Here is a 27840-nt window from a genome sequence, read left to right on the forward strand (position 1 = left end):
ATCCCATTGCCTTCTTGCCTGCAAGGTTTCTGCTGAGTAGTCCGAGCTTAGTCTTATTGACTCTCCTTTGTAGATGACTTTTCGTTTATCCCTAGCCGCTCTTAAAATTCTCTTTATCTTTGGTTTTGGCAAGTTTGATTATAATATGTCTTGGTGAGTTTCTTTTGGGATCTGCCTTATGTGGGGTTGGATGAACTTCTTAGATAGATATCTTCTCATCTTGCATGATATCAGTTCTCTCCCAACAAATCTTCAACAATTCTCTCTGTATTTTCTGTTATTCCCCCTGTTCTTGTACTCCAGTCACTTGTAGGTTATTCCTCTTGATAGAGTTCCATATAATTCTTAGGGTTTCTTCATTTTTTTGATCCTTTTATCTGATTTTTTCCTCAGATAAATTGGTGTCAAGTGCTTTATCTTCAATCTTGCTAATTCTGACTTCCATTGCCTCAATTCTGCTCCTATGACTTTCTATTGAGTTGCCTAATTCTGAAATTTTATTGTTAATCTTCAGGATTTTTGTTTGTTGTACTGTGCTAATGAGGGCCTATGCTATTGAAATGGGCCCATAGAGGTGTATGTAGAGGTGAAGGGCATTCACAGTCTGTGGACCCCTTATGCCTGTCCCTCGGCAAAGAAGCTGTGCCTGCCCTGAGTTCCTGGCTTAGGGGAGCTGACAGATCATTTTTTCATATGTTTCACATATGAATCATTGCTGTAATTCACTGTGTCTTATTCTCCCAGCTATATTTTCAAGCTTCTCTGAGGCACAGATTGTATCTTAGCATTTCCCCACCATCACGGTTTAGCATCCTCCTTTTGCTCATACTACTTTTTGCTTATAAGACAATCTGATTGAAAGAAACTCTGTTTTTTTTTTTTTTTTACACTAGAGGTGGCCAGGGTGAGAAAGAGAAAATAATTTTGTGTAGTATTAAATTCTATTAATGCATATTTAAGATAAAACCAGTTGCTGCCAAGTCCATTTTGACTCATGGAGACCCCCACGTGTGTTGGAGTAGAAATGTGCTTTATAGGGTTTTCAGTGGCTGTGACCTTTCAGATGTAGATTGCCAGGCCTTTTTTCCAAGGGACATTCTGCAAAATATCTGACCAGTACTCTTCGAAAGCATCAAGGTCATGAAAAACAAGGAAAGACTGAGAAACTGTCACAGAAATGAAGGAAATGTTATGATTAAATATAATGCAGTGTAGTGGATTGGATCTTGGGACAGATAAAGCACATTAATGGCAAAACTGGTGCAATCCAAATAAAAGTTGTAGTTTAGTTAATAGTATCGTACCAATATTAGTTCCTTCGTTTTGAGAAATGCCTAATAAATGATTAGATATGATGTTAACATTAGAGGAAGTTGGGTGAAGGTTATGTGAGCACCCTCTTGTCTCTCTACAACTCTACTGTAAGTCTAAAATTATTTCAAAATAATCAGTTTAAAAATATATCCCTCAGTACTAAAACAATGTTAGTTTTTTCCACTAAGAGTATTTCTGTGTAGGGAATACATAAATACAAATCCATTGTATACATACTTCCTGCTCTTGACCAATCTTTCTAATCCAGATAAACAATGGACTAAGACAGAATCGAGTAAAAAGACACAGACAAGTAGGAAAGACACATTCACAGCTATAATTATCCATGAATCATCCTATAATACTTTTTGGAAGAAGGCACAATACAAATCTCTTTTACTGAGTTATTAGAGTTAGCATGGTTACAAGATAAACCTAATTAGATGGGTAGGTTGAAATACTTTCCAACTGCTCTTATTTACAATCTCCAATTGCTCCTGTTTACACATCCTTCTTTACAAAAGTCAGAAGCCAAATGCTCCAAAGAAATTCAAAGCCTAAATAGAATTAACTGTTTCTCAAGAATGAGACTACTGATGGAGGCAGGGCCAACAAAGACCCCAAAATAAAAAACAAGTGAATTGATTATGTATGACAATCTAGGAGCCCTGAACATCGAAAACAAAGTCGAGGAGTCCGACTGAGTGGCAGGGGGAGGGAGAGATGGTTTAGAAGCAGCAAGGAGTTGCCAGACCTGACCTGGCTGGCACCTGCAACCTGCAGGATGGATGGGCTACTGCATGAGGGGTGAGGCAAGCAGTAGTGCTCAGAACGCGTTTTGCACGTTGGGAGAGACTGAGCGGCAGAGACTCTATTTAAGCCTCCAGAAACGGCACTCAATCAGTAAAAGATAAGTACAAGCGTCTAACCTACCAGTGCCCCGTTTGGGAAGTACCTCTCTGCCATCTACCTGCCCCCTCTCCGCTCTTCTCCGGGTCCCAATCTTGCTTCAGTGATTGCTGTGCTCCCTGGGCTGGAAGTAGGACCCACTGCATGCCCTGAGCCATTCTCCCAGCTTTGGAGAGGGAACAAATTAACAAACAAGAAAAAATAATCAGATAGGTTAATAATTCAATATACTACTTCTAATGATACTAATATTCCTGATGGAAGGCATAAAACAATTTTGTGTCAAGCACTGTTTATGCATTAACTCATTTCATTCTCACAATAACTATGAGATAGGTACTGTTGTTATCTCTATTTTATAACTAAGAAAAGTCAGGCTTCAGTCTCAGGAGTAGAGAAAAGAGGCAGTATGATATATGTCTTAGGCTGGGTTCTCTAGAGAAGCAAAACCAGTAAAGCGTATAAATATATATAGAGAGATTTATGTCAAGGAAACAGCTCACGTGATTGTAGAGGCTAGACCGTCCCAAGTCCGTGGATCAGGGTAGATGTCTCTCCCAATTCATGCAGCTGCAGAAGCTGGTGAGCGCAAGATTGGCAGGTCAGAGAGCAGGGATCCCGCTCACAGGCTGTGAAAGTTGACGAATTCCAAGATCAGCAGGCAAGACTGCAAGGTTTCTCCTGATTCACATAGCTGCAGGAGCTGGCGAACCCAAGATTGGCAGGTCAGAAGTTAGGGCTCTGCTCAAAGGTTGTGAAGATCGATGAATCCCAAGTTCGGCAGATAAGCTGATAGCTCAAGTCCCAAGAACCGGAGGTGAGATGACAGGAGGCAGCTGCAGGATCCAGAGAGAGCAAAAAGCCAGAACATCTGCTTATATTCAGATGCAGGCCACACCCCCAAGGAAACTCTCTTTCATCTGATTGGCTACTCACAGCAAATTCAATCATGGGAGTGATCACATACAAACACTGAGAATCATGGCCCAGCCAAGATGATACACAATCTTAACCTTCACAATATAGAAAAAAACAAACGTTGGACTGAATTCTAGTATCAGTTTGCCTATAATTGTTGTGAGTTTAGACCTCGTTCTTCTCATGTATGCAGTAAGGAAGTTTATATTTAAATCTCCTTCAAATTCTAAAGTTTTAAATTTACCAGTTTCTGTAGAGTTGGCTCTGACTCATGGCAACCCCATATGTGTCAGAGTAGAACTGTGCTCCATAGGGTTTTCAATGGCTGATTTCTCAGAAGTAGATCAGCATGCCTAGGAGCCTCTGGGTAGACTTGAACCTCCAACATTTCAGTTAGCAGCAGAGTGTGTTAAATTTTTGCACCATCCAGGGACTCCAAAATTCTAAGTACAGGTATATAATCATTAACTAAAACCCTTGTGGGCAGTTGTATGTTGGAATTCAGGAATTTTTGCATCGTGAAAAGAAATATGGTACAAATATTGTTTGCGATGAGTTTGAGAGAATTTGGGACTGATCAAGAAAAAAGATGTGACCATGAAGTATTGTACAACAAGCTGTTTATTGGGGCCAATGCATTGACAGCTGTATGCAGGGGATGGTCTCCCATAGCAAGAGGTCTTCCAGAGGCTAACGGTACAGGGAGCCACTGGGAGGGAAAGAGGACATGAAAAGCCATGGGGAAGGGGAGGGGTTAGGTACGTCTTGGCAACATCATCATGCAGCAAGATGGGCAGTCTCTTGGTCAGAGAACTCTGAAAGACACATGAAGCTGGGGGTCCTTATAACTACTGGGTTTTATCGTCTCTAAGGCTAGCAGATGTTGGGTATATTTTTGCAGTGTATGTAAAGCAGGCAGGTTCTAAGTGGCTAAAAATCTGCTTACTTAAGTTATTTTTAAAACAATTAGATATGTACAAATTTGAGTTTGGTGCCGGCAGGCCTTTTTTTGGCTAACAGATCTCAGCTTGCTATGAAGAAGTGAATAACTTGGGGCCAATTTATATAATACTGCATATTATAGAGTAACTTTAGCAAGATCTGGGGCAGAACCTTATAATCAAATACTATGATATTTCTGAAGCAGTATTTTTATAGCGAGAAAAATAAAGACAATATAAAGCTTCCTATCAGTTCAGGTCAGCTGATGCTGCCAAATTAGTTTGCCTTACACTTTCAGAGCTCGTTGGATTTTATAATTGTGGGTAAGGGATTGCGAGACTTGTATAAGTAAGAGATTTGGGGTAAAATAATCATCAGTGATGCAAAATACTGTATTATTAATAGTATCATCAGATTCATAGAGTTGGTGTATTGTTGTTAGTTGCTGTCTAATTGTCTTGAACTCATGGCAATCTTATCTAAAACAGAACAAAACATTGCCTGGACCTATTGCCATATTCATGATTGTTAGTATGTTTGAGTCCATTGTGTCAATCCATCTTACTGAGGGTTTCCCTCATTTTTGCTCACCTTCTATTTTACCAAACGTGATTATCTTTTTCTAGTGATTCGTCTTTCCTGATAACATGTCCAAAGTAAGCGAGACAAAGTCTCACCATCCTCGCGTCTAAGGAGCATTCCGGTTGTATTTCTTCTAAGAGTGATTTGTTCATTCTTCTGGAAGTCCGTGGTATATATTGAATATATATTTGCCAACACCACAATTTCAATGCATCAGTTCTTCTTTTATCATCTTTTACGTTGTCCAGCTAGTTTTTTTTATTTTATTGTTGTACTTTAAGTGAAAGTTTATAGTTCAAGTTAGTCTGTCATACAAAAATTTATACGTACATTGTTATGTGACCCTAATTGCTCTCCCTATACTGTGGCAGCACACTCCTCCTTTCCACCCCTGATTTCCCGTGTCCATTCAACCAGCTGCGGACCCTCTCTGCCTTCTCATCTCACCTCTGGACAGGAGCTGCCCATTTAGTCTCCTGTATCTACTTGAGCTAAGAAGCGCAGTCTTCACGAGTATCATTTTATGTCCCATAATCCAGTCTAATCTTTGTCTGAAGAGTTGGCCTCAGGAATGGTTTTAGTTCTGGGTTGATGGAGTCTTGGGGCCATGCTTTCTGGGGTTCCTCCAGTCTCAGTCAGACCACTAAGTCTGGTCTTTTTACTAGAGTTTGAGTTCTGAACCCCACTTTTCTCCTGCTCCATCAGGGACTCTCTGTTTTGTTCCCTGTCAGGGTCATTGTTGGTACCCGGCACCATCTAGTTCCTCTGGTCTCAAGCTGATGCAGTCTCTGGTTTACGTGACCCTTTCTGTCTCTTGGTCTCTTGGGCTAATACTTTCCTTGTGACTTTGGTGTTCTTCATTCTCCTTTACTCCAGGTGTGTTGGGACCAATTGATGCATCTTAGATGGCCACTTGCTAGCTTTTAAGACCCCTGATGCCACTCACCAAAGTAGGATGCAGAACATCTTCTTAATAAAGTTTGTTATACCAACTGACCTAGATGTCCCCTGAAAGCATGGTCCCCAGATCCCTGCCCCTGCTACTCTGTCCCTCGAAGTGTTTGGTTGTATTCAGGAAATATCTTAGCTTTGGCCCAGTTGTGCTGACTTCCCCTGTAGTGTGTGCTGTCCTTGCCTTCACCTAAGATAATTCTTGAATACTATCTAGTTAGTGAATAATTCTTTCCCTCCCTCCTCACCATCGATACCATCAAAGAATATTTTCTTCTGTGTTTAAACCTTTTCTTGAGTTCTTATAATAGTGGTCTTGCACAATATTTGTCCTTTTGCAACAGACTAAATTCACTCAGCGTAATGTCTTCCAGATTCCTCCATGTTATGTTTCACGGATTCATCATTGTTCTTTATTGTTATATAGTATTCCATTGTGTGAATATACCATAATTTGTTTATCCATTCATCCACTGATGTGCACGTAGGTTGTTTCCATCTCTTTCGTATCGTGAACAGTGCTGCACTGAACATGGCTGTGCATATATCTATTTGTGTGGCAACTCTTATTTCTCTAGGATATATTCCAAGGAGTGGGGTTGCTGGATTGCATGGTACTTCTATTTCTAGCTTTAAGGAAGTGCCAAACCAATTTTCAATGTGGTTGTACATTTTCACCAACAGTGTATAAGTGTTCCAGTCTCTCCACACCATCTTCAACATTTATTATTTTGTGTCTTTTGGATTAATGCTAGGTTTGTTGGGGTGAGATGGTATCTCATTGTAGTTTTGATTTGCATTTCTGTCATGGCTAATGATTGTGAGCATTTCTTCATGTGTCAGCCGCCTAAATGCCTTCTTTGGCAAAGTGCCTGTTCTTATCCTTTGCCCATTTTTTAATTGAAGTCTTTTTGTTGTTGAGGTTTTGCAGTATCTTGTAGATTTTAGAGATTAAATGCTGATTGATTTGTCGTAGCCAAAAATTTTTTCCCAGTCTGTACGTTGTCTTTTGACTCTTTCGGTGAAGTCTTCAGATGAGCATCAGTGTTTGATTTTTAGAGCTCCCAGTTATCTAGTTTCTCTTTTGGTGTTTGTGCATTGTTACTTATGGTTCCTATTCTGTTTATGCCATGTATTAGTGCCCCTAGTATTGTCCCTGTTTTTTCTTCCATGATCTTTATCATTTTTGATTTTATATTTAGGTCTTTGATCCATCTTGAGTTAGTTTTTCTGCATGGTGTGAGGTATGGGTCTTGTTTCAGTTTTCTGAAGATGGATGTCCAGTTATGCCAGCACCATTTGTTAAAGAAACTGTCTTATCCCCAATTAACAGACTTTGGGCCTTTGTCAAATATCAGCTGCTCTTAGTGGATGAATTTACATCTAGATTCTCAATTCTGTTCTACTGGTCTATGTATCTGTTGTTGTACCAGTATCAGGATGTTTTGACTACTGTGGCAGTATAATCGGTTCTAAAATCAGGTAGTGTGAGGCCTCCCACTTTGTTCTTCTTCTTGAGTAATGCTTTACTAATTCTGGGCCTCTTCCATTTCCATATGAAGTTGGTGATTTGTTTCTCCATCTCATTAAAAAATGCCAGTGGAATTTGGATTGGGATTGCATTGTATCTGTAGATCACTTTGGGTAGAATTGACATTTTCACAATGTTGAGTCTACCTATCCATGAGCAAGGTATGTTTTTCCACTTATGCACGTCTCTTTTGGTTTCTTGCAGTAGTGTCTTGTAGTTTTCATTGTATAGGTCTTTTACATTTCTGGTTAGATTAATTCCTAAGTGTTTTATCTTCTTGGGGGCTATTGTAAATGGTATTAATTTGGTGATTTCCTCTCGGAAGTTCTCTTTGTTGGTGTAGAGGAATCCAACTGATTTTTGTATGTTTATCTTGTATCCTGATACTTCACTGAAATCTTCTATTAGTTCCAGTAGTTTTCTTGTGGATTCTTTGGGATTTACTATGTGTAAGATGATATCATCAGCAAATAGAGATACATTTACTTCTTCCCCACCAATTTGGATGCTCTTTATTTATTTTTCTAGCCTAATTGCTCTGGCTAGGACCTCCAGCACAATGTTGAATAAGAGTGATGATAAAGGGCATCCTTGTCTGGTTCCCATCCTCAAGGGGAATGCTTTCAAACTCTCTCCATTTAGGATGATGTTGGCTGTTGGCTTTGTATAAATGCCCTTAATTATGTTGAGGAATTTCCCCTCCATTCCTATATTGTTGAGAGTTTTTATCATGAATGGGCTTTAGACTTTGTCAAATGCCTTTTCTGCATCCGTTGATAGGATCAAGTGGTTCTTGTCTTTTGTTTTATTAATGTTATGAATTACATTGATTGCTTTTCCAATGTTGACCTATGCTTGCATACCTGGTATAAATTACATTTGTTCATAGTGAATTTTTTTTTTTTTATATTTTGCTGGATTCTATTGGGTAGAATTGTGTTGAGGATTTTTGCGTCAATGTTCGTGAAGGATATTGGTCTGTTATTTTCTTTTTTTGTGGTTTCTTTACCTGGTTTTGGTATCTGGGATATGCTGGCCTCATAGAATGAGTTTGGGAGTTTTCCATCCTTTTCTATGCTCTGAAATATCTTCAGGGCAAGGGCTTTTTTTTGTTGGTAGTTTTTTAATTACCTTTTCAATCTCTTCTTTTATTACAGGTTTATTTAGTTGTTCTACTTCTGTTTGTGTTAGTTTAGGTAGGTAGTGAGTTTCTAAAAATTTGTCCATTTCCTTTACGTTTTCAAATTTGTTAGAGTAAAATTTTTCATAGTATTCTGTTATGATTCTTTTAATTTCAGTTGAGTCTGTTGTGATATCTCCCAACTTATTTCTTATTCAGGTTATTTGCTTCCTCTCCTGTTTTTGTTTTGTGAGTTTGGCCAATGGTTTATCGATTTTGTTGATCCTTTCAAAGAACCAGCTTTATTCTTGTTAAGTCTTTCAATTGTTCTTCTATTCTCTATTTCATTTCGTTCTGCTTTAATTTTTATTATTTCCTTTCTTCTGGCACCCAAGAGCTTCTTTTGCTGTTATCTTTCTACTTGTTCCAGTTGCAGGGTTAATGTTTTGATTTTGGCCCTTATTTTTGGATGTGTGCATTTATTACTATAAACTGACCTCTGAGCACTGCTTTTGCTGTGTCCCAAAGGTTCTGGTAGGATGTGTTTTCATTTTCATTTGATTCTATGAATTTCTTGATTCCATCCTTAATTTCTTCTATAACCCAGTAGTTTTTTAGCAAGGTGTTGTTCAGTTTCCATGTGTTTGATTTTTTTTTTTTCCCTTGCTTTTTATGTTGTTGATTTCTAGTTTTATGGCTTCCTGGTCAGAAAAGGTGCTTTGTAATATTTTGACGCTTGTATTCTTTTAAGGCTTGCTTTATGGCCTAATATGTGGTCTATTCCGGAGAATGTTCCATGTGCGTTGGAAAAGAAAGTATACTTGGCTGCTGTTGGGTAGAGTGTTCTGTACATGTCCATGAGATCAAGTTGGTTGATTGTAGCATTTAGATCTTCCGTGTCTTTATTGAGCTTCTTTCTTGATGTTCTGTCTGTCACCACAAGTGGTGTGGTGAAGTCTCCTACTATTAGTATGGAGCTGTCTATTTCTCTTTTCAATGCTGTTAGAGTTTGTTTTATGTATTTTGGAGCCCCGTTGTCGGATGTGTAAATATTTATTATAGTTATGTCCTCCTGGTGTATTGATACTTTAATCATGTCCAGGTACTTTTTGAGGTTGTTGAAAAGACCACGGCACCTTCGTCATCAAAGTGATGTCTTTGCTTTTTAAAGCTTTAAGGATGTCTTTTGAATCAGACTTGCCCGGGGCAGTACATTGTTTAATTTCTTGACTGCTGCTTCCATGGGTGGTGATTGTTGATCAAAGTCGAATGAAATCATCGACAACTTCAATTTTTTCTCCATTTATCATGATATTGTTTATCAGTCTAGTGTGGATTTTTGTTTTCTTCTTGCTTAGACATAATCCACACTGAAGGCTATAATCTTTGACCTTCATCAGTAAATGCTTCAAGTCGTCTTCATTTTCAGCAAGCAAGTTTGTGTCATCGGCATATTGTAGGTTGTTAGTGAGTCTTCCTCCAATCCTGATGCTGCATTCTTCTTCATATAATCCAGCTTTTCAGATTATTTGTTCAGCATACAGAGTGAGTAAGTAAGGTGTGCAGAGTGGAAGAAATATCGTATGCTTATCATATTACCTGGCAAATTGTAGGAGCTCAGTAAGACTTATAATTAATCATATTAACTGCATTGCTGAGCTTTCTAGTAGATTTTGCTTTCAGAGACATAAATAATCATTGAATGTACAGATGGTACATGGCTTTATTAATTTGTTCTAAGGGAGATACACCTAGTGGATCTAATCTTTATTGTCAAGTAATGCAGAAAGGTTAGGAAAAGGGTGACAGCAACCAACCAGAAATCAGTTCTCATAGACTTCAATCCTATCTGTCAAATTCTTGGAAACACTTGAACGAAAGGGATAATATAAAGAACACTAAAAGCCTTCTTTATAGAAGGTTCCAATGTAATTAGGTAAAAACAACAACAGCAACAACGATAAAGCAGCTATATCACACCTTCCAAAAGAATATTCAGCTGAATATAGGTTTTAGAAATAGCAGGCATTAAAAACTGCCACTAGTTCAGTAGATTCAGTATTTTGAGACATGATTAATGGTGTCCAACAGTGAGATGTCAATGTAATTTAATTTGCTTAGAAAACTTAGCTGTCTTTAAAAACTGATCTGCATAAACTTTTACACGTGAAAGTTAGGTTGTTGAAGGCTTATAAAGTTCCCATTACGTTTAGCCTGTTATGGAGTACTTGAGTAATAAAGGTATATATATATATAACTTTTTTAATGGATAAAAAACAAGAAAAACAATTGCATGCATATATCCCTCCATGTTATTTCAATATAGCTAGCTATACACAAAAAAAAAAATAAATAAATAAATAAAAAGTTTTATCTGAGTAAAATCAGCATGTAAGCTAGAAACAAGAAAGACAGCAATTATTATTAAAATGTGATGACTGTTCAGGGGTAATATACTGAAGTTTGTCATGTATGGAAACACTGAGGCTTAGCAGATGATGGAGGAAAGTTAACCATCTCCACCCAAGTCCAGAGAAAAGGGAGTGAGATACAGATGGAGCACATGTTGAAGATGAGGCCAGAGAGCAGGAAAAGCAGAGCAGAGCAGAGGATGAGTGAAGGTAGCAGGAGATTAGATTGTCTCAGAAGCTTACTGCTTAAGGGTGGTTGATCTACTGGCATAGGAAAGAAGAAGATATTGGTAGAAAGAGCACACAGTGTCTTTCTCCTCCCCATGGCTTCATCTATGGTGGAAGGCCTCACTCTTATCTGTTCTTCCTCTTTCTCTTCTTCTTCCATTCCTGTAGTGAGTTTGAGGAAGGTTAGGGCTGATCAAGGAAAACGGTATGACTATAAGATGGCAGTATTGCACACCAACCTATTCAGGCCCATGTGTTAACAGTTTGCATGTGGTGGAGGGTAGTCCCTCAAAGCAGGAGACCTTCCAAGGGCAAGCAGCTCAGGGAGCCACCATAAGGGCAACAGGGCCAGAGAACTGCCAGGAGAGAGATGGGGTGCTTACGTGTCTAGGTGATGTCTTTGGGTCTGAGATCTCTGAGGAAGAGCAGCAGGGTTTATCTTATTTATGGCAAGCACATGTTGGGTGCAGATTTTGTGGAATGTGCAATGCAGGCAGGCTTTAAATGGCTAAAAAATAAAAGTGCTTATTTTGGCTATTTTAAAAACAATTGGATATGTAAAAATTTTAGTTTAGCACCAGAGGGCTTTTGGGCTAACAGACCCCAGCCTGTTATGAAGAAATAAACAAGTTAGGGCCAATACACGGAAGCCATTTTTGGTTCACTTATATAATAACTTCTCGAACATTGTGCACAGCACAAAAGCATAGAATGTGGAGACAATAGTAGAGTTGGGAGGAGCTGCTCTTTCTGACGTGTTTAGTGGTAGAGAACAGATGTGGTAGAAAATCTGATTGAGTTTTCACATACGAATTAGCTCACAGATGAAAAATTCGGAGAATATCAGTTTACAAGATAGTAATCCTATGTAAACATGGTGGTTTTGATTTTAAATGGGGTCATTATCTTTGATTTATTGATGGCCACCAATTGAATCTTTAGTTTCACTTAACTCCCTGGAAATTTCATATCATTGTTCACAAAGAGGACAGGAGAGCAGTGAAGAAATTATCACCACTTCTGGCAGGAAAAAAATAAAAAACACCTCAAAGAATGCTACAATAATAGTTGAGTGAGTTGTGTTGCCTTCAGAGATGAAGGGGAAGACATGTTTATTTATTTATTTAAGGAAAGAATGTCTGTTACCTAGTGGATGTGAGAACAGTTGAGCCAGCGCTGGTTATTTAAGGGATGCTTTTCAGAATGTGTCCTTTAAATTAGTGGATCTTTTCACTGTACTTCGCTCCTGAGAAAAGATTGTTCAAGATGCGTACCTAAATGACTGCCAAAACATGCGATTCATTTCTTTTTTCCTTTTTTTTTTTTTAATCTTGAGTCACCTGGTCTAGTTAAGGAAATAGTCTTGTACTTATCAACTGACTGCATCTTGGTTTACTTAAGGGCTTTGAATCAGGTTTCAGTTCAGCAGGTACCTTTCATTTAAATCTCTCACAACCTTTTAGCAGAGGCAAGCTGTCTGAAGCACCTTTTCCTCTGTTACATACTTAGAAGTGCCTATACACCTATGGTATATTTGTGCATAATTATATCCTAGAATCCAGGGACCACATCTACTTGCCCAATACTATATTTAGGAGGATTTCTGATCGTTTTTATAATGTCATACAAGCTTAAAACTGAAAAAAAAAGTTCTATATTTGGTTTGATTAATAAATTATGTCCTGGGGCAAAAATAATACCCTAACGACTTAGAGAATTGATGTAGCTTAACAAGATGCTTCTCGCACAAGGAAATTTTGGATCATTATATTTTAGGCTCTAAGATTAGAAGAGTTAAAATACCATAAAGATAATTTGGGTAGCACTGAATAAAAAAGCAGAGCCCTGGTGGCACAGTGGTTAAGAGGTACAGCTGCTAACCAAAATGTCGGCAGTTTGAATCCACCGGCCGGTCCTTAGAAACCATTTGGGGCAGTTCTACTCTGTCCTATAGGGTCGCTATGAGTTAGAATCGACTCACATTCTGTTTTGAATAAAACAGCACAAGTGGAAAATATGTATCCAAGAGTTCTTCAGGTAAGAAAAATCACATGACTTCATTTCCTCAAAGAGAAATTACAGAGATGAAGTTATGTTGATGGATGGATAGATGGATGGATGGATGGATGAATGGATGGATGGATGGATGGATGGATGAATGGATGGATGGATGGATGGATGGATGAATGGATGGATGGATGGGTGGATGGATGGATGAATGAAAGGATGGATGGATATATTGACGGATGGACAGATGGATGGATAAATAGATAAACATTAATAAGACAATATACCTTCTCAGTAGAAAAGAGTACCATTTTTAAATATCTAGGACATTGTATCAGCTATTATGTCTTATGTGATTTCTAGTTATTAATATAGCTCGGTGAGACATGCAGCGTTATTGCCCTTTCACACATGGGTCTGAGAAATGTGAAGTGATTTGTCTAAGACCATGTAGTTAATCTGAGGCAGAACTGGAATTCAAATTATGTTTATCTGGCTCCAAAGTAACCTCCTTCCACTATGCATGTGTCATAGTTTTTGTTTTATCAAATAAAGAATACACTTCAATGAAAATTTGTGTTTTGTTTAATAGCTCACTATTTATGTCCAGCCAGAGCAAAAGCACACAGCTGAATATGCTTTAAACATAACTAAAATTGTGTTTGATTATTTTGAAGAATACTTTGCTATGGAGTATGCTCTTCCTAAATTAGGTAAGAATCATGTTTTATTTTCTTATTTTTAATATTGCCTTTGTTTTTCCCTAAGTTAACTCAACTTCCTCCAATTATATTGTCATTATTCAATAATCATCCCAAAGATGCTGAAAGATCCAGCTAGTAGTTTCTGGATTCCTCTGAGAATAATGTCTGTACCCTGTGCTTATCTAATAAATGAGTAGTCCTCTATTTCCCAATAAAGGTTAAAGCGTGAGCACAAAACTGCAGAGCTTGATAATCATGGAGCCAGAAGAGTAACCTAGATCAGTTGATTTTAAAATCAGTGCACTTCTAGTAGCTTACATTGCCTCCCTTCCATCAACGGTTTGGAAGATAATAGGAATAAATGAGGCTATAGGAGTTCTATGTGTTTCCAGTCTTTGCATTGTTGAACAGGACTACATCTAAATTCTCCAGCAGTTAAAATGAAACACTGGTGCTCCTTCCATAAATATTTTTTAAATAAAAGTAAGCCTATGCTCAAAACAGTGTGAATATGACAATTCTATCATAGCAGAAATGGTATATTATTAATACGCTTGAGTGGCGATTAGCAAATCACCATCTTAGTGGTAACACCCATACGTATGTCTACAAGGATGAAATGTAGGCAGGAAGAAAACTAATCAACAATTGACTTCCCTACTTCTAATTCTTGTTTTACTTTGATAAATTATCTATGCAAAACAATTCGAATGGCACAGTTGCTCTGGGCAAGTTTGTAGATGTTACATTTTCTCTTCAACGGCAGCAGCTCCATGTTTTTAAATTGCTTAACAGCTATTACAGGAGATTGGAAGAGAAACAACTTTTCATCCAAATCAGAACAACATTTAATAAAATATTAAGCACACTAAGCTGAAAGACTTTTTCCCTTTTATCTCACTTGTTCCTGTTTACCTTGGAAAGTGGCCTCTAACAAATTAACTCTCTCTTCTCTTCCTCTCTATCCTCCTCCTCCATCTTTCTCATCCCTTTGTCTTCACACTCTTTTATATGCATTTTCAACCCTATCAGAGTGGACTCCATCTTCGTGTTTCCTTAGAAATAACACTTGCATTTATCAGACTCAAAAAAGTAAAATGCACTGGAGCTAATTAATTATAATGACAATACTCACCAAAGAACTGAGGTTAGAAAAACTTTCTTGTGTTTCAATATTACGTGCAGTACATAAAATATTGGCCCTTGGGGGGATGTGTATCCACCTTTGAAGTGACAAAAAAAGCAAACCTAATAAAGAAGATAGTATGAAAAGGAAACTATTGCTGTAATCTTGCCCTCCATTTAAGATAGATCCATTTTCACTCTTTCATAACAAGCTTTAAGAATCTTTTTTTTTAACCAAAATGAAGAAGCCTTTTCTTATATGGTAAATGAAAACTCAGTGGATTTTCATTGAAGTGCCTCATTTAAATCTTATGTAGTGGTTAAAAGGACTGTAGTTCATTAACTCGGGCAGTTATATTTTGTCCACTAACAAGTTGAGCATTGGAATTTTACATAGAACTGATAAACACAGTCTCCTTCTATCAGATATTGTGTCTGGTATTATCAGCCCCAGCAAAAATAAGGAAGAGAAAGTCCTCTTGGAACCCAAAATTTTAAACCTGGAAGGGAATTTAGAAATACTATAGTCAATCCATATTTCTTCAACTTATTTAATACGTGTAAGTGGGTGGTAAGTTATTAGATTGGTAGGGAATCAGGTTGACCTCAAATTGTATAGAATTAGGAAAAAAGTGGAATTTTTATATTATCCAATATTCTGTATCCTTGGATAGAAATCTATTTCTGTACACTTAGAAGCTCTGTACTTTCAAGTCTTTATTTGAAAATTTTGCTCTCTTATTCTTCACAGCTTCTTCCAAAAACAGATGCTCTGTTTTACCTAAGTGAAAATCATGAAAAAAAAAAGAGATTATAAAACATGAAATACAGAGAGTCGCAGAAGACATGAAATTATAGAGGACTTAAAAGAGTATTGCCATTGGTATCCTTCTTGGAAGGAGGTGGAGTCCCGTTGATATCTGGAAGCAACAGAAAAGGCTCCATGGAAATTTTGAGTGCATTAGGACTGAAAAATCTGTACAAATAGACTACTGTTTTTTACTCTAAGAAATTATTTTTAGGCTTTTTAAAAACATTCATCCAAACAACTTGATTTGGTAAGAAATGTTATGAACAAATGGAAAGAATGTATTTCTCACTGGACACTTTCTTTTTCCATAGATGAAATTGCTATTCCAGATTTTGGCACCGGTGCTATGGAGAACTGGGGCCTCATCACTTACAGAGAAACTAACCTGCTTTACGACGCTAATGAATCAGCCTCATCCAACCAACAGAGGGTGGCCACTGTGGTTGCCCATGAAATCGTGCATCAGGTACAGGGTCGTGGGCATCATATCTGTTTGTTTTAAAAAGTGACTTCAGACCACAGGAATAGTTCAAATTAATTACAACTTAGCAGATAAAAACAGCCAACTTAGAAGATCCTCCATGAAAGTGTTTCATAGTGCTAATAAATATTTACCATAAACAACTTTTAAAACAGATTGTTTTGCCTCTAATAAATACACAGGAGACCTTTGTACAACTTTATAAATTCCCAGTAATATCCCAATAATGGCAATACTTAGGAGAAGTTAAGGTCATTTAACAATCAAGAGAAATAAAGCAGGAAATAAATGCCAAGTACCCTGCTTACTACTTCTGTGTCACACTTGACGAAATGTACATAGATAAGTGTATTGAAGTTTTCTAGGCCTCTATGTTTACTGTAAGCATAACAATTTAATTATCTTTTGATTGCTTATAATTTCAGTGGTTTGGAAATATTGTGACCATGGACTGGTGGGACGACTTGTGGCTAAATGAAGGATTTGCTAGCTTCTTTGAGTACCTGGGAGTAAGCTATGCGGAAAAAGAGTGGCAAATGGTGAGCCATGGACACACAAGCTCCGAAATTTCCATTTCCCTCGTACAGTGTAGTTTGAAGCCTTTGGACTATGACCAGGGTGTTAAGTCAGGGGGTCCAGTACAGTGGTTACTTGGGGATTCCATCGTGAGGATGGGGTGGAGCCAGCTGGCTCCTGCAGAATAGTACCTCATGTAGATCCTATGCCCAGAGGACAGGTGACCAAATGACCACCACAATCTAGGGTTATCTTTGACAGAATCGCTTAAGAACATGTAGCAAATCACACACACACGCAAAAAAATAGCTAGCTTAGAAAATGCCAACTCTGTGTTCATGAAAATATGTACTAACTCCCTGGAAAATTTCTTGCTCATTATAAACGGAAACCACAAAATTGGAAAACTCAAAATAAAACAGAGTGCTTCTCTTTTGGAAATATTTTTAATTAAGGAAGATGGATAAACTTTCTGATTTTTTTGTTTTTGTTATTATTAGTGATTTAAGAGAGCTAGATTTCAGAATCTAATTGTTTAAGGAGCCGAATAATAATAACAGCTAAGGTGCTGGGTTTTCACTGTACCCCAGGTACTATGCCAAATGCCTTGTATGCATTACCTCATTGAATCCTCTGCACAACTCAAAAAAAAGGAGATGCCATCCTTATCCCTATTTAACAGACAAAGGGACTTGCTTGGACTTACACAGCTGGAAGTAGAGAAACTGAGATTTGAACCTTAGAAGTCTGACTATAGGTGTTATCAGTAGAAGAAGGGAAAGAAATCATCACGCAGTGCGAACAATGATTCGTTCAGAAACGTAATGTTTTTTCAAATAATTTGAAAGAGTGGTTTATATTTACTTTGTCCCTAATTTTATTATATAGATGATATTTTAAAATATGAACCGGTATAAAGGAAGTGCTTTATTGCTTTGGTTCATTCTGCCGTTTCAGCATGACCAGATATTACATGACGATGTATTACCTGTACAAGAGGATGATTCTTTGATGTCTTCACACCCAATTATTGTCACTGTGGCAACCCCTGCTGAAATAACATCTGTGTTTGATGGAATATCCTATAGCAAGGTGAGGAAAAGATGACACTGTTTTGAACTTCTTCCTGTTTAGTGACTTTTCTTTTAGTAAATGCCTAAAAAGAGTAAGAATGGTTAGGCTATCTCAGTGGGCTTTGGAAAAACAATGTAGAGCTTACTCTGAGTGCTCAATATTCAAGTTTGTCTTTTTCAGTGCAAACGACCAACGCAGGTGATGGCCGTGGAGTTTCGAATCAGATTTTATAAAATTTTCTCTTTTGTTTATAACTGTTCTCAATTTGATAATCGAACATTTAGACTTTAAGCATCAAACTTAGAATTGTTTTATTTAAACATTATTTAAAAGACAGTAGACCTTTCCCTGTGGTCAGTGAGAATGCTATGTACGTGGATACCTTTTCTAGCAGAATCATTTAGTGTCCCCAGTAAGCCTTGAGGAGCCCTGGTGGCGTAGTGGTTAAGAGCTTGGCTATTTACCAAAAAGGTGGGCAGTTCGAATCCACCAGCCACTCCTTGGAAACCCTATGGGGTAGTTCTACTCCGTCCTGTAGGGTCGCTGTGGGTTGGAGCCGACTCGACAGCACCTGACAACAACATAAATTTTTAAATCCAAGGCAGTTTATTTTTATAGATTGTTAGATAAGATTTAGAGATGACTTTGTTAGCATGTTGCAGAGGTGGCATTTTATCCATTAAAACTCTATGCAAAGTTGCTGAAAATTTATAGTGATGCAAAGCTCTGCTCCCCATTCTCTTTCTCAACGTCTCCTGCAGCCTCTTCTCTGAACACATCCGGCAGCCGTACGTGTATAATTTCCAGTACTTTAGTCATTTTCACCTCTGCTTTCTCATGGTTTATGCACTACACTGAGTTGCTCGAAAGCTACTTCAAACTAATATTTTGGTTTGTTTATCCTGATAGACACCAGGGCGAAAACTGCAGCGCTGGTGGTGCAAGGGTGAAGCACTCAGCTGCTAACCGAAAGGTTGGTGGTTTGAACCCACCAGCAGTTCCGTGGGAGAAAAGACCTGGTGATCTGTTCCTGTAAAGATTACAGCCTTGGAAACCCTATGGGGCATTTCTACTCTGTCATGTAGAGTCCCTATGAGTTGGCATAGACTCGATGGCACACAACAAGATATCTAAGGTTTTATTTAAGTCAAAAAATAGTATAATTATGAAACTAAATACCAGAGAAATTTGGTTTACATGAAAAGCCTTCTACATCTTAGTATGTGAAATTTACAGAATCATGTTTCTTTGGCTTTCTCTCTCAGACAGCTCCCATGACACCTTTTCAGGCTTCTTTCATTCATTTTTCTATCATATTGACAATGTTTCTTTCTATCCTTCAGTTAAAATGAAAATTTCTACTCTGCTTATAGCATATTCTATACTTTTCCTACATGGGAAACTTTTCTATTCATCGAACCAGTTTCTTTTTGAGTACTAGATATTCCATGAGTTTAAGATATTAGGTCAAAATTAAATGTTTCCAAGTGTTTAGCCTTCTACTAGGTGCAAAGATAAGTTAGAATACTTAATATATTACAGTAAAAACTAATAGCTATCTTAACCAGGAGGCAGTGTTGTTCAGGTTATTTATTTGAAGATTGACTTAAAATTTTATAAATAGTGCATTTTAGTATTAATTTTATAACACTGAAAAGAAAGTTGAGAGCAGAAGTATTCATCAAATTCGTCAGACAAAAGAAAATCAATTAAATGAGACCACTTTTGAAGAGGAGGATTTTGTGCCTAAATGATTTATTTAGAGTAAACCATTTGACCAGATAATTCCTCAACTACCCACTTCCTTCTGCTAAATGTTGTTTTTTTTCCAAGTACGGAAATATGTGTAATGAGTAGCCAGAATTTTATCCTGGAACTGCTTTATTTCCTTGTTCATCACAGAATGTGTTTTTTTCTGACATTCTCTAAGAGTTTCTCTTTTATGAGGAAAGCCCCCTCTACTGGTTCATTTGATGAAGTACAATAATTATTTGAACCTCATGTCACCGAAATGATGACCATTTCTCTTTAAACCCATTACCGTGGAGTCAATTCCGACTTACAGCAACCCTATAGGACAGAGTAGAACTGCCTCATAGGGTTTCCAAGGAGCGGCTGGTGGATTCGAACTGCCAACATTTTGGTTAGCAGCCCAGTGCTTAACCACTGCGCCACCAGAGGTCCAATAGAAAAAAAAAAAAGAGTAGAAAATTGTGGGTCTTGTGTGCTCTGTTTAAGATTTGTTTTTGTGTAAAGTTCCCTAAAAGATGTTTTCCAAGATTGGCCTAGCTATTGTTTTTAGACCTCAGGGCCCAGTTGATGTGTCCTTCACTGTCTTCCACCAAGCAGCTGGTGGGTGTGAACCGTTGTTGACCTTTTGGTTAGCAGCCGAGCGCTTAACCACTGTACCACCAGGGCCCTTCCATTTCTTTTTACCTGTTAGTTATTTGAGAAATATAGCTACAGAGGATGTAGCATTTAGAAGTAGAGATACAGGGGGTGTGCCAATTGGTATTTTTCTCCTAGGATCAGATCGTAAAGCCACAACCATGTAATTTAGCAGAATCGTGCTGAAGAAATAATCTAACAAATATGAGCATAAAATGCTAGTCCCAACAGCGATCGATGACTGATACCTATTCCTACATATCCTTTATTAGTTTAATTCTTCATTGTTCTCTGTCTTAGGGCGCTTCCATTCTACGAATGCTTGAAGACTGGATAACACCAGAGAAGTTTCAAAAAGGATGTCAGGTATGATTTATTACTTTCTTTTTTTCAGTTGCCATGGAGCCAATTCCAACTTGGTGATCCCATGTGTGGGTGTCAGAGTAGAACTGTGTGGCTCCACTGGCTGATTTTTTGGAAGGAGGTCACCAGGTCTTTCTTCCAATGCACCTCTGAGTGGATTCAAACCCCCAACCTTTTGATTAGCGGCTATGTGTGTTAACCATTGGCACCACCTAGGGACCTCTCATTACTTTTTATTAAAAGTAAACAACACAGATATGTGCCCGATGGATGCTAAGATAAGTGATCAAGGACAATTTTCTTTTTACTTTTGTTCTTCTTAGTTGGGGATGGATGATAAAGCAAACATAAAAAGATGACTTGACTTCATATCCAATCAAACACTTACATTGTATATGTGATCATCATTTAGCGGAAGTCTTATGGAGAAAGGTTTTAACAGATTACTTAGTTATTTCTGATACCTTTGACATGATATAAAAATTTAAATCTGTCTTCTCTTACAGTGAATATAAAACTTTTTCTTAGTATTGAATTGGAAAATGATTACTATAAATCTTGCTATTATGATGGAGTCAGTGAATAAATAGGGTTTGCTTCCTTTCAGAAACAGAAACGACAATAAACTTTCTAAGGCATTTCGCACGTCCCATTTAAGCTTATTCCTCCCAGCGGGTGTTTGAGTTTCATTTATATTCCTATTGCAGACTCTAAGCCAATTCTCTCATGGTCTTGTATTATCAAAGTAGATACAATGTGTCCCTATAACTGCCCTGTCTACAGATTGGTCCCATTTCAGCCTAGAATTGGAGATGTTTTTTCAATCTTTTGCTTCCACCCCGGTCACAGCTACTGTGATATCCCAGGTAGTTACGCAGAGCTGATCACTCCCAGCCTCTAAACCAAAAAAAGCAGGTCAGAGCAGCACCCCTCTAGTTCTCCCAGGGAGTGCCAGTGCTTCTTTTGGACGCTATTGCCCAGGGCAGCGCCTGCCTACCATTCTTACCGTGCTCACTAGTGCCAACTCTGTGATCGCACCTTAACTGCTCTTCACCTGGCTCCAAATCAGGTGGCATTTAGCACTCTCTATAATGGCACAGTGGTTAAGAGCTTGACTGCCAGCTGAAAGTTCAGGCGTGAGAACTCGCCAGCTGCTGCACAAGAGAGAGATGTGGCAGTCTGCTTCCGTAAAGATTTCCAGCTTTGGAAACCCTATGGGACAGTTCTACTCTGTCCTGTCGGGTTGCTATGAGTTAGAATAGACTCAACGCATCAGGGTGTTTCGGTTATAGTACCAGAGAAGTCCCTGGGTGTTGCAAATGGTTAAGATGCTCAGCTGCCAAATGAAAGGTTGGAAGTTTGAGTCCACCCAGAGGCACCTCAAAAGAAAGGCCTGGAAATCTACTTCCAAAAAAATCAGCCATTGAAAACCCTACAGAGCACAGTTCTGTTCTGACACACACGAAGTCACCATTTGTGTTGACTCGATGACAGTTGGTTATAGTATCAAAGCCCCAAAAGGATGGTCCACTTATAACTCATACTAAGGTTTCTAAAGCAACTAATAAAGTAAGAAGAGCAGGATTTAGCAGCTATTTCAGGAGTGCATTAGTACCTTTTACTCTCCTGTCCATTAATAAAATATTCTGTGTGGACATAAGGTACAAAGGGGGAAGCAAGGTGCCTGTGCTGATGTGTGCATTAAAGTAACTTTCCATTAGCTTCAAACTCAAAATTTCATCATATCCTCTCTCACTGCGAGCACCTTCAGTGAGGAAGTCTGACCCGTGTATCTTCATGCCTAGGAGAATGCATTACACGTATTAGGTGATCAAAAAATGCTTGCTAAATGGAAGAGTAGATAGTCTATAATAAGTAATATATACCATGGAAATAAACAAAGAAAATTTTAAAATTAAGTTAAAATGTCCATTTGTATCGTTTTAATCCTGAATTCAATTACAATTGATGAATAACACATTCTTGGTATCCTCAAAGCTAACCTCAAATGAAATAATCTTTCCTATTAACTTTTTTAGAGAAGTACCAAAAGATTCCTTAAAAAGTGAATAGCTGTAACATAGCTTATAAACAAAATGTTCTACATTCTACTTTGGTACGTAGCATCTGGGGTCTTAAAAGCCTGTAAGCAGCCATCTAAGATACTCCATTGGTCTCACCCCTTCGGGAGCAAGGGAGAATGAAGAAAACTAAAGATACAAGGGAAAGATTAATCCAAAGGACTAATGGACCACAACAAATGGACCACGGCCTCCACCAGACTAAGTCCAGTACAACTAGGTGGTGCCAGCTTCCACCACTGACTGCTCTGACAGGCATCACAATAGAGGGTCCCAGACAGAGCTGGAGAAGAATATAGAACAAAATTCTAACTCACAAAAAAAACCAGACTCAGTGGCCTGACAGAGACTGAAGAAACCCAGTACGGCCCCTGGATACTTTTTTAGCTCAGTAATTAAGTCACTCCTGAGGCTCACCCTTCATCCAAAGATTAGACAGGCCCATAAAATAAAACAAGACTAAAAGGGCACAGCAGCCCAGGGGCGAGGACTAGAAGGCAGGAGGGGACAGGAGAGCTGGTAATAGGGAACCCAAGGTAGAGAATGGAGAGTGTCGACATGTCGTGGGGTTGTTAACCAATGTCATAAAACAATATGTGTACTAACTGTTTAATGAGAAGCTAGTTTGTTCTGTAAACCGTCAGCTAAAGTTCAATAAAAATACACACACACACAAAGTGAATAGCTATCCTAATAATTCAATAATACTCTCACAGTTCCTTTTGCCAAGTACCTATGGTACAATTAGTAAAAATCCAGACAAGTTTAAAACTAATATTTCTCAAGTTAAAATTGTCTGTCTCCAGCCTAACTGTGACTATGGATAGTGCTGGAAACTGAACTAAAATGCACAGATATTAATTTTTCATACCATTATAGTGCAATAAAAAGAATTTACAAAAAAACACTGAAATATTCTTTTCCTTCAGTCTTCAAACACTAGCTATTCTCTGAAAGTAATATATGATAAATATAGGCCACACTCAAAAGCTCTCAAAGCAATTGGAATATTTCTTTGCATAGTTTAAGCATCCAAACACTATTCCTCTTTGAATTATTATAAACACACTCTAACTGCTGTCCCCAAATCCCACAATCTGTGAAATTGGGGTTCTAGGTCTTTCGCTTGCAAATACTAACTTTCTGCCAGAAGTGACTCTCCATTAGCTAATCCAGAAAGACACTAAATCTAGGGATGGCCAGGTATCTGTTTCTCTTTCTGCTTATCACTTTGCCCCAACCCTAACCTCAGACAGCAAAGTAGGTGCAGAGTGAGAGGGGGAATAAGAGCAGATTAATCAACTGGAAAATCTTTAAGGCTGTGTGTGTATATATACATATATCTAACTAAAACCAAACCGATTGCTGTCGATTCTGACTCATAGCGACCCTATAGGACAGAGTAGAACTGCCCTATAGGGTTTCCAAGGAGACGCTGGTGGATTCAAACTGCCGACCTTTTGCTCAGCAGCCATAGCTCTTAATCATTGGACCACCAGGGCTCCTATACACACACACACATAATAGACAATTGGGAAGGTATTTCCACATACTAGGAAACACAGTATGAGAGAGGAAACTGAAAGATATATCCATCCTATCTTTCTGTTCTAGTAGCACACCTGATAAGACAGAAATGGCTCAGCTAGAAAATGTCCTTTCCCTTCTTGGTATACCAGGAACAGAAACATTGCTCCTGTCTTTTTTTGGTGCTCACTAATACTGTCTAATGAGAGGCTATAACCCTAAGTCATCACGTAGTTTTGACTGGAATGACTGCATCATGATAAGTCAAGGTTAAGAAGGAAATTTCTCAATAGAGAATAATCAGAAGAAAAATTAAATTAGTGCCTTTTAATATTCTGTTTGAAGTCCTTGGTGGTGCAAATGCTTAACGCGTTTGACGGCTAGCTTCACCTCAGAAGAAATCCCTGGCAATTTACTTCCCAAAAATCAGCCATTGAGAAACCCTGTGAAGCACAGTTCTCCTCTGACACCTATGAGGTGGTCATGAGTGGGAATCAACTCAATGACAATTGGTTAATGTACTCGTCTTCAAATTTTCATTCAGCCTCTAGTTAAGAGGAAGCCAGATATTGCAAAGAAGACAACAATAATAAGGATGATGATAAAAACCACACACCACACACCACACACATTTGTCTGGGAGTCAGAAGTCTCAATTTCTCGGCACAGCTCTTCATAGTAACCTCAGGCAGATATCTTCACCTCTCTAGGCATTATTTTCATTCACCCAAAAAATGTAGGAGTTGTATTAAATGGTATTTAAGGCCACTTCTAGTTCCAAGAGTACATGTTTCTAAGCTCAAGATATTGTGAGTATACAAACAAGAACCTCTAAATTACTTTGAAAGCCAATTTTAAGATACCATTCAACAGAAATTTCTGTGAACAGGAAACTTTGGTTATAATTATTACCATTCAGAGAATTCAAATATTTTATTAAGATAGAATGAATGATTCTTTGAAAACTCCGCCATGAATACCTACAATTGATACACGGTAACTCCTCTAGAGCCTTTCATTTCTTCTGCCTTCCTTTGCCTGCCCTCTGGTGGTAGTGCTGAGTAGTGAATTAATCACAAGAGCAAACGCGAAAGTGGCGTTCCAAACCTCCCTCAGCTCTCTTCCAGGTTGCTTGCAGCAGTTCTGTTAATATTGTTTTATCTCTCTATCCCTGGGAAGAAGAAGAATTTAGAAGATAATGTGCCTTAGGTCCCGCACCTACTGAAAATTATAGCATCTTAGGTGAAAATCATATGCGCAAATTTAACCATTGGTTATTTTCTTTGAGCCTGAATACTTAAGAAGGTTCTATTTCTTCCAAAGACTTCTACTTTTAACGGGATGATTCTAAAGAATAACAGAGGAGTGATACAGCAGAAACTTTGGAAGGGCTCCTGGAGACCCACAGGTGGCACCAGTCATGAGATTAGGAGAACACTTGGAATTTTCTCTGGCAGCATCACACTAGATCTGAACACTCGTTTATTGAGAGAGATTTTGTGAATTAAATTTCCAAAGGGGGTGCCTTCTATGAAAAGATTCATGTTTTAAAAATGTTTGAAGAGTGAAGAATTCTTCTTAAAGCAAATAATTCTCCCAATTCATCTTTTATTGTTGTTTCTTGATAGTTTTCAAAAAGTTGTCTATTCATTTCCTTAGAGCAGGGGTCTGCAAACTATTGCCTGTAGACCAAATCTGTCCCTCCACCCATTTCTGTAAAACCCGCAAGCTAAAAATCAAAAGAATCCTATTTTGAGACATGTAGGAATTATATGAAATTCAACTTTTATTGTCGGTAAGTACTGTTTTGTTGGAAGACAGTCAGGCTCATTCGTTTAGATATTGTCTGTGGCTGCTTTCGAGCTATAAAGGTAGAGTTCAGTGGTTATGATAGGAACTAAATGGTCTACAAAGCCTAAAATATTGACTATCTAGCTGTTTACAGGATAGATTTGCCAGCCTGTGGCTTCGAGCCAAGCTCAGCTGTTTTGTCTTTGCCTATCACCATTCACTTGCGTGTGACGCGGCCACCTAGTGTCTGAGTTGAGAACGCCCCGCTATGAATGAAGGTAGAGGATGCAGCCAACAGTGAGCAGTTTAATGACACCAAGTACAGATCAAAGAATTATGGGTCTCTTGTCATAGTCCGTTAAGAGCTATGGTTGCTAACCAGAAGGTCGGCAGTTCAAATTCACCAGAAGCTCCTTGGAAACCCTAGGGGGCGGTTCTACTCTGTCCTATAGGGGCGCTATGAGTCAGAATCGACTCGACGGCAACAGGTTTGGTTTTTTTTTTTTTTTGGTTTTTCACAGTCAAGAAGCCCTGGTGGTGCAGTGGTTAAGAACTCGGCTGCTAACCAAAAAGGTCAGCAGTTTGAATCCACCAACTGCTCCTTGGAAACTCTTTAAGGCAGTTCTACTCTGTCCTATAAGGTCACTATGAGTCAAAATCGACTTGGCGGCAATGGGTTTTGTTTGGTTTTTGGTCTGTCATAGTCAAAAGGAGTCCCTGGGTGGCACAAACAGTTAAGCACTTGACTACTAACCAAGAGGGTGGCAGTTAGAACCCACCCAGAGGTGCCTTGGAACAAAGGCCTGGTGATCTATTTCTAAAAGATCACAGCCTTGAAAACGCTATAGAACAGTTCTACTCTGCACACGCGAGGTTGCTATGAGTCAGAATCGACTCAATAACTGGGTTTTTTTTTGTTTGTTTCTTCATAGTCAATGGATCAAAAACATTTACGGACTGCTGACTGCTTGCTGAGCACGTGGCTGCTCTTAAGTATCTTATATTGCTTGTCCCAAAACAATTAAACTTTTTCCCTTTTCTGGCTGCAATTCTATTAGACCAAACAAACAAACGTATCATAGTGATCTCAAGAAAGTCTCCATTATGTTTTACAAATAAAATACTATTTGTACAGTGTTTTTATAGTTTACAAAGTGTTTTGCATACAGTTTATCGTTTGATTTTCATTTTAAGTAGACATTAGAATGAAATACGAGTAGGAGTTCTGCTCATGTTGTAGAAGTGTGAGAAAAGCAAACATTGACTTTTAAAATACTTACTATCTTTTACAACAGATTTATTTAGAAAGATATAAATTCAAGAATGCAAAGACATCAGATTTTTGGGGAGCACTGGAAGAGGTAAGGAATAGTGTGCCTTCAAATATTATTCACTGCTACCAGTCACTTTTTTGTCTAATTATTATGTTCTTTTGTCTCCCTTATTTGTTAGTTAATTAATCTCCATGTTTTTTAAATGTTAGGCAAGTAATCTACCAGTGAGGGAAGTAATGGACACCTGGACTAAACAGATGGGTTACCCTGTGCTTAATGTGCAAGATATGGGGAACATCACACAGAAACGTTTTCTGTTGGACTCAAAAGCTAATGCCTCCGAGCCACATTCAGAGCTTGGGTAAGGCTCTTTAGTACATTTCAAAAGGGAAGAAGAAAATTGGTGGAAATACTGGTCACTTGCCTTAGATCTTCCTCTTGGGTGTATGTTTAATAAGTGATGGTATGTTTAATAAGTGATAGTATAAAGGAACAGTACCTTTAAGGAAAAAAGTATTCGAAAATAGCTGAGTGGTCTCCAGGTTCAAAATGGTGGACTGAACACATGCTCCATGCCCTGTTCTTCCAAGATATGGTGGCATAAAGGAATAGAGTTACTAAAAGTAAAAAACCGTTAAGAGTGAAGAAGATAAAAGAAAGGAACCATATGCATCATGGAATTCTAGAAGGAAAAATAATGACCGAAAACAAACTGAGGAAGATGCAGCCACTTAATAGTAAGGAGCCCTGCAATGGAGGTGGGAGCTGATTTTCCCTTTGGCTGAAGAGGTT

The 27840-nt window shown here is 38.3% G+C and overlaps 1 protein-coding gene across 1 annotated transcript in view; it reads left to right on the plus strand.

Moving 5' to 3' along the window:
- Nucleotides 1-27840, plus strand: part of ENPEP (glutamyl aminopeptidase) — a 115329-nt gene that overhangs the window by 41574 nt on the left and 45915 nt on the right. Inside the window, exons 4-10 of the mRNA XM_004380259.1 lie at nt 13506-13626; nt 15865-16019; nt 16460-16573; nt 17508-17642; nt 20313-20378; nt 27070-27135; nt 27258-27409. Coding sequence (XP_004380316.1) covers nt 13506-13626; nt 15865-16019; nt 16460-16573; nt 17508-17642; nt 20313-20378; nt 27070-27135; nt 27258-27409 — 809 coding nt within the window. The remainder of the gene's footprint in view (nt 1-13505; nt 13627-15864; nt 16020-16459; nt 16574-17507; nt 17643-20312; nt 20379-27069; nt 27136-27257; nt 27410-27840) is intronic.

The sequence above is a fragment of the Trichechus manatus genome, unplaced genomic scaffold (genome assembly GCF_000243295.1).
Source record: "Trichechus manatus latirostris isolate Lorelei unplaced genomic scaffold, TriManLat1.0 scaffold00071, whole genome shotgun sequence".
Lineage (NCBI taxonomy): Eukaryota > Metazoa > Chordata > Mammalia > Sirenia > Trichechidae > Trichechus > Trichechus manatus.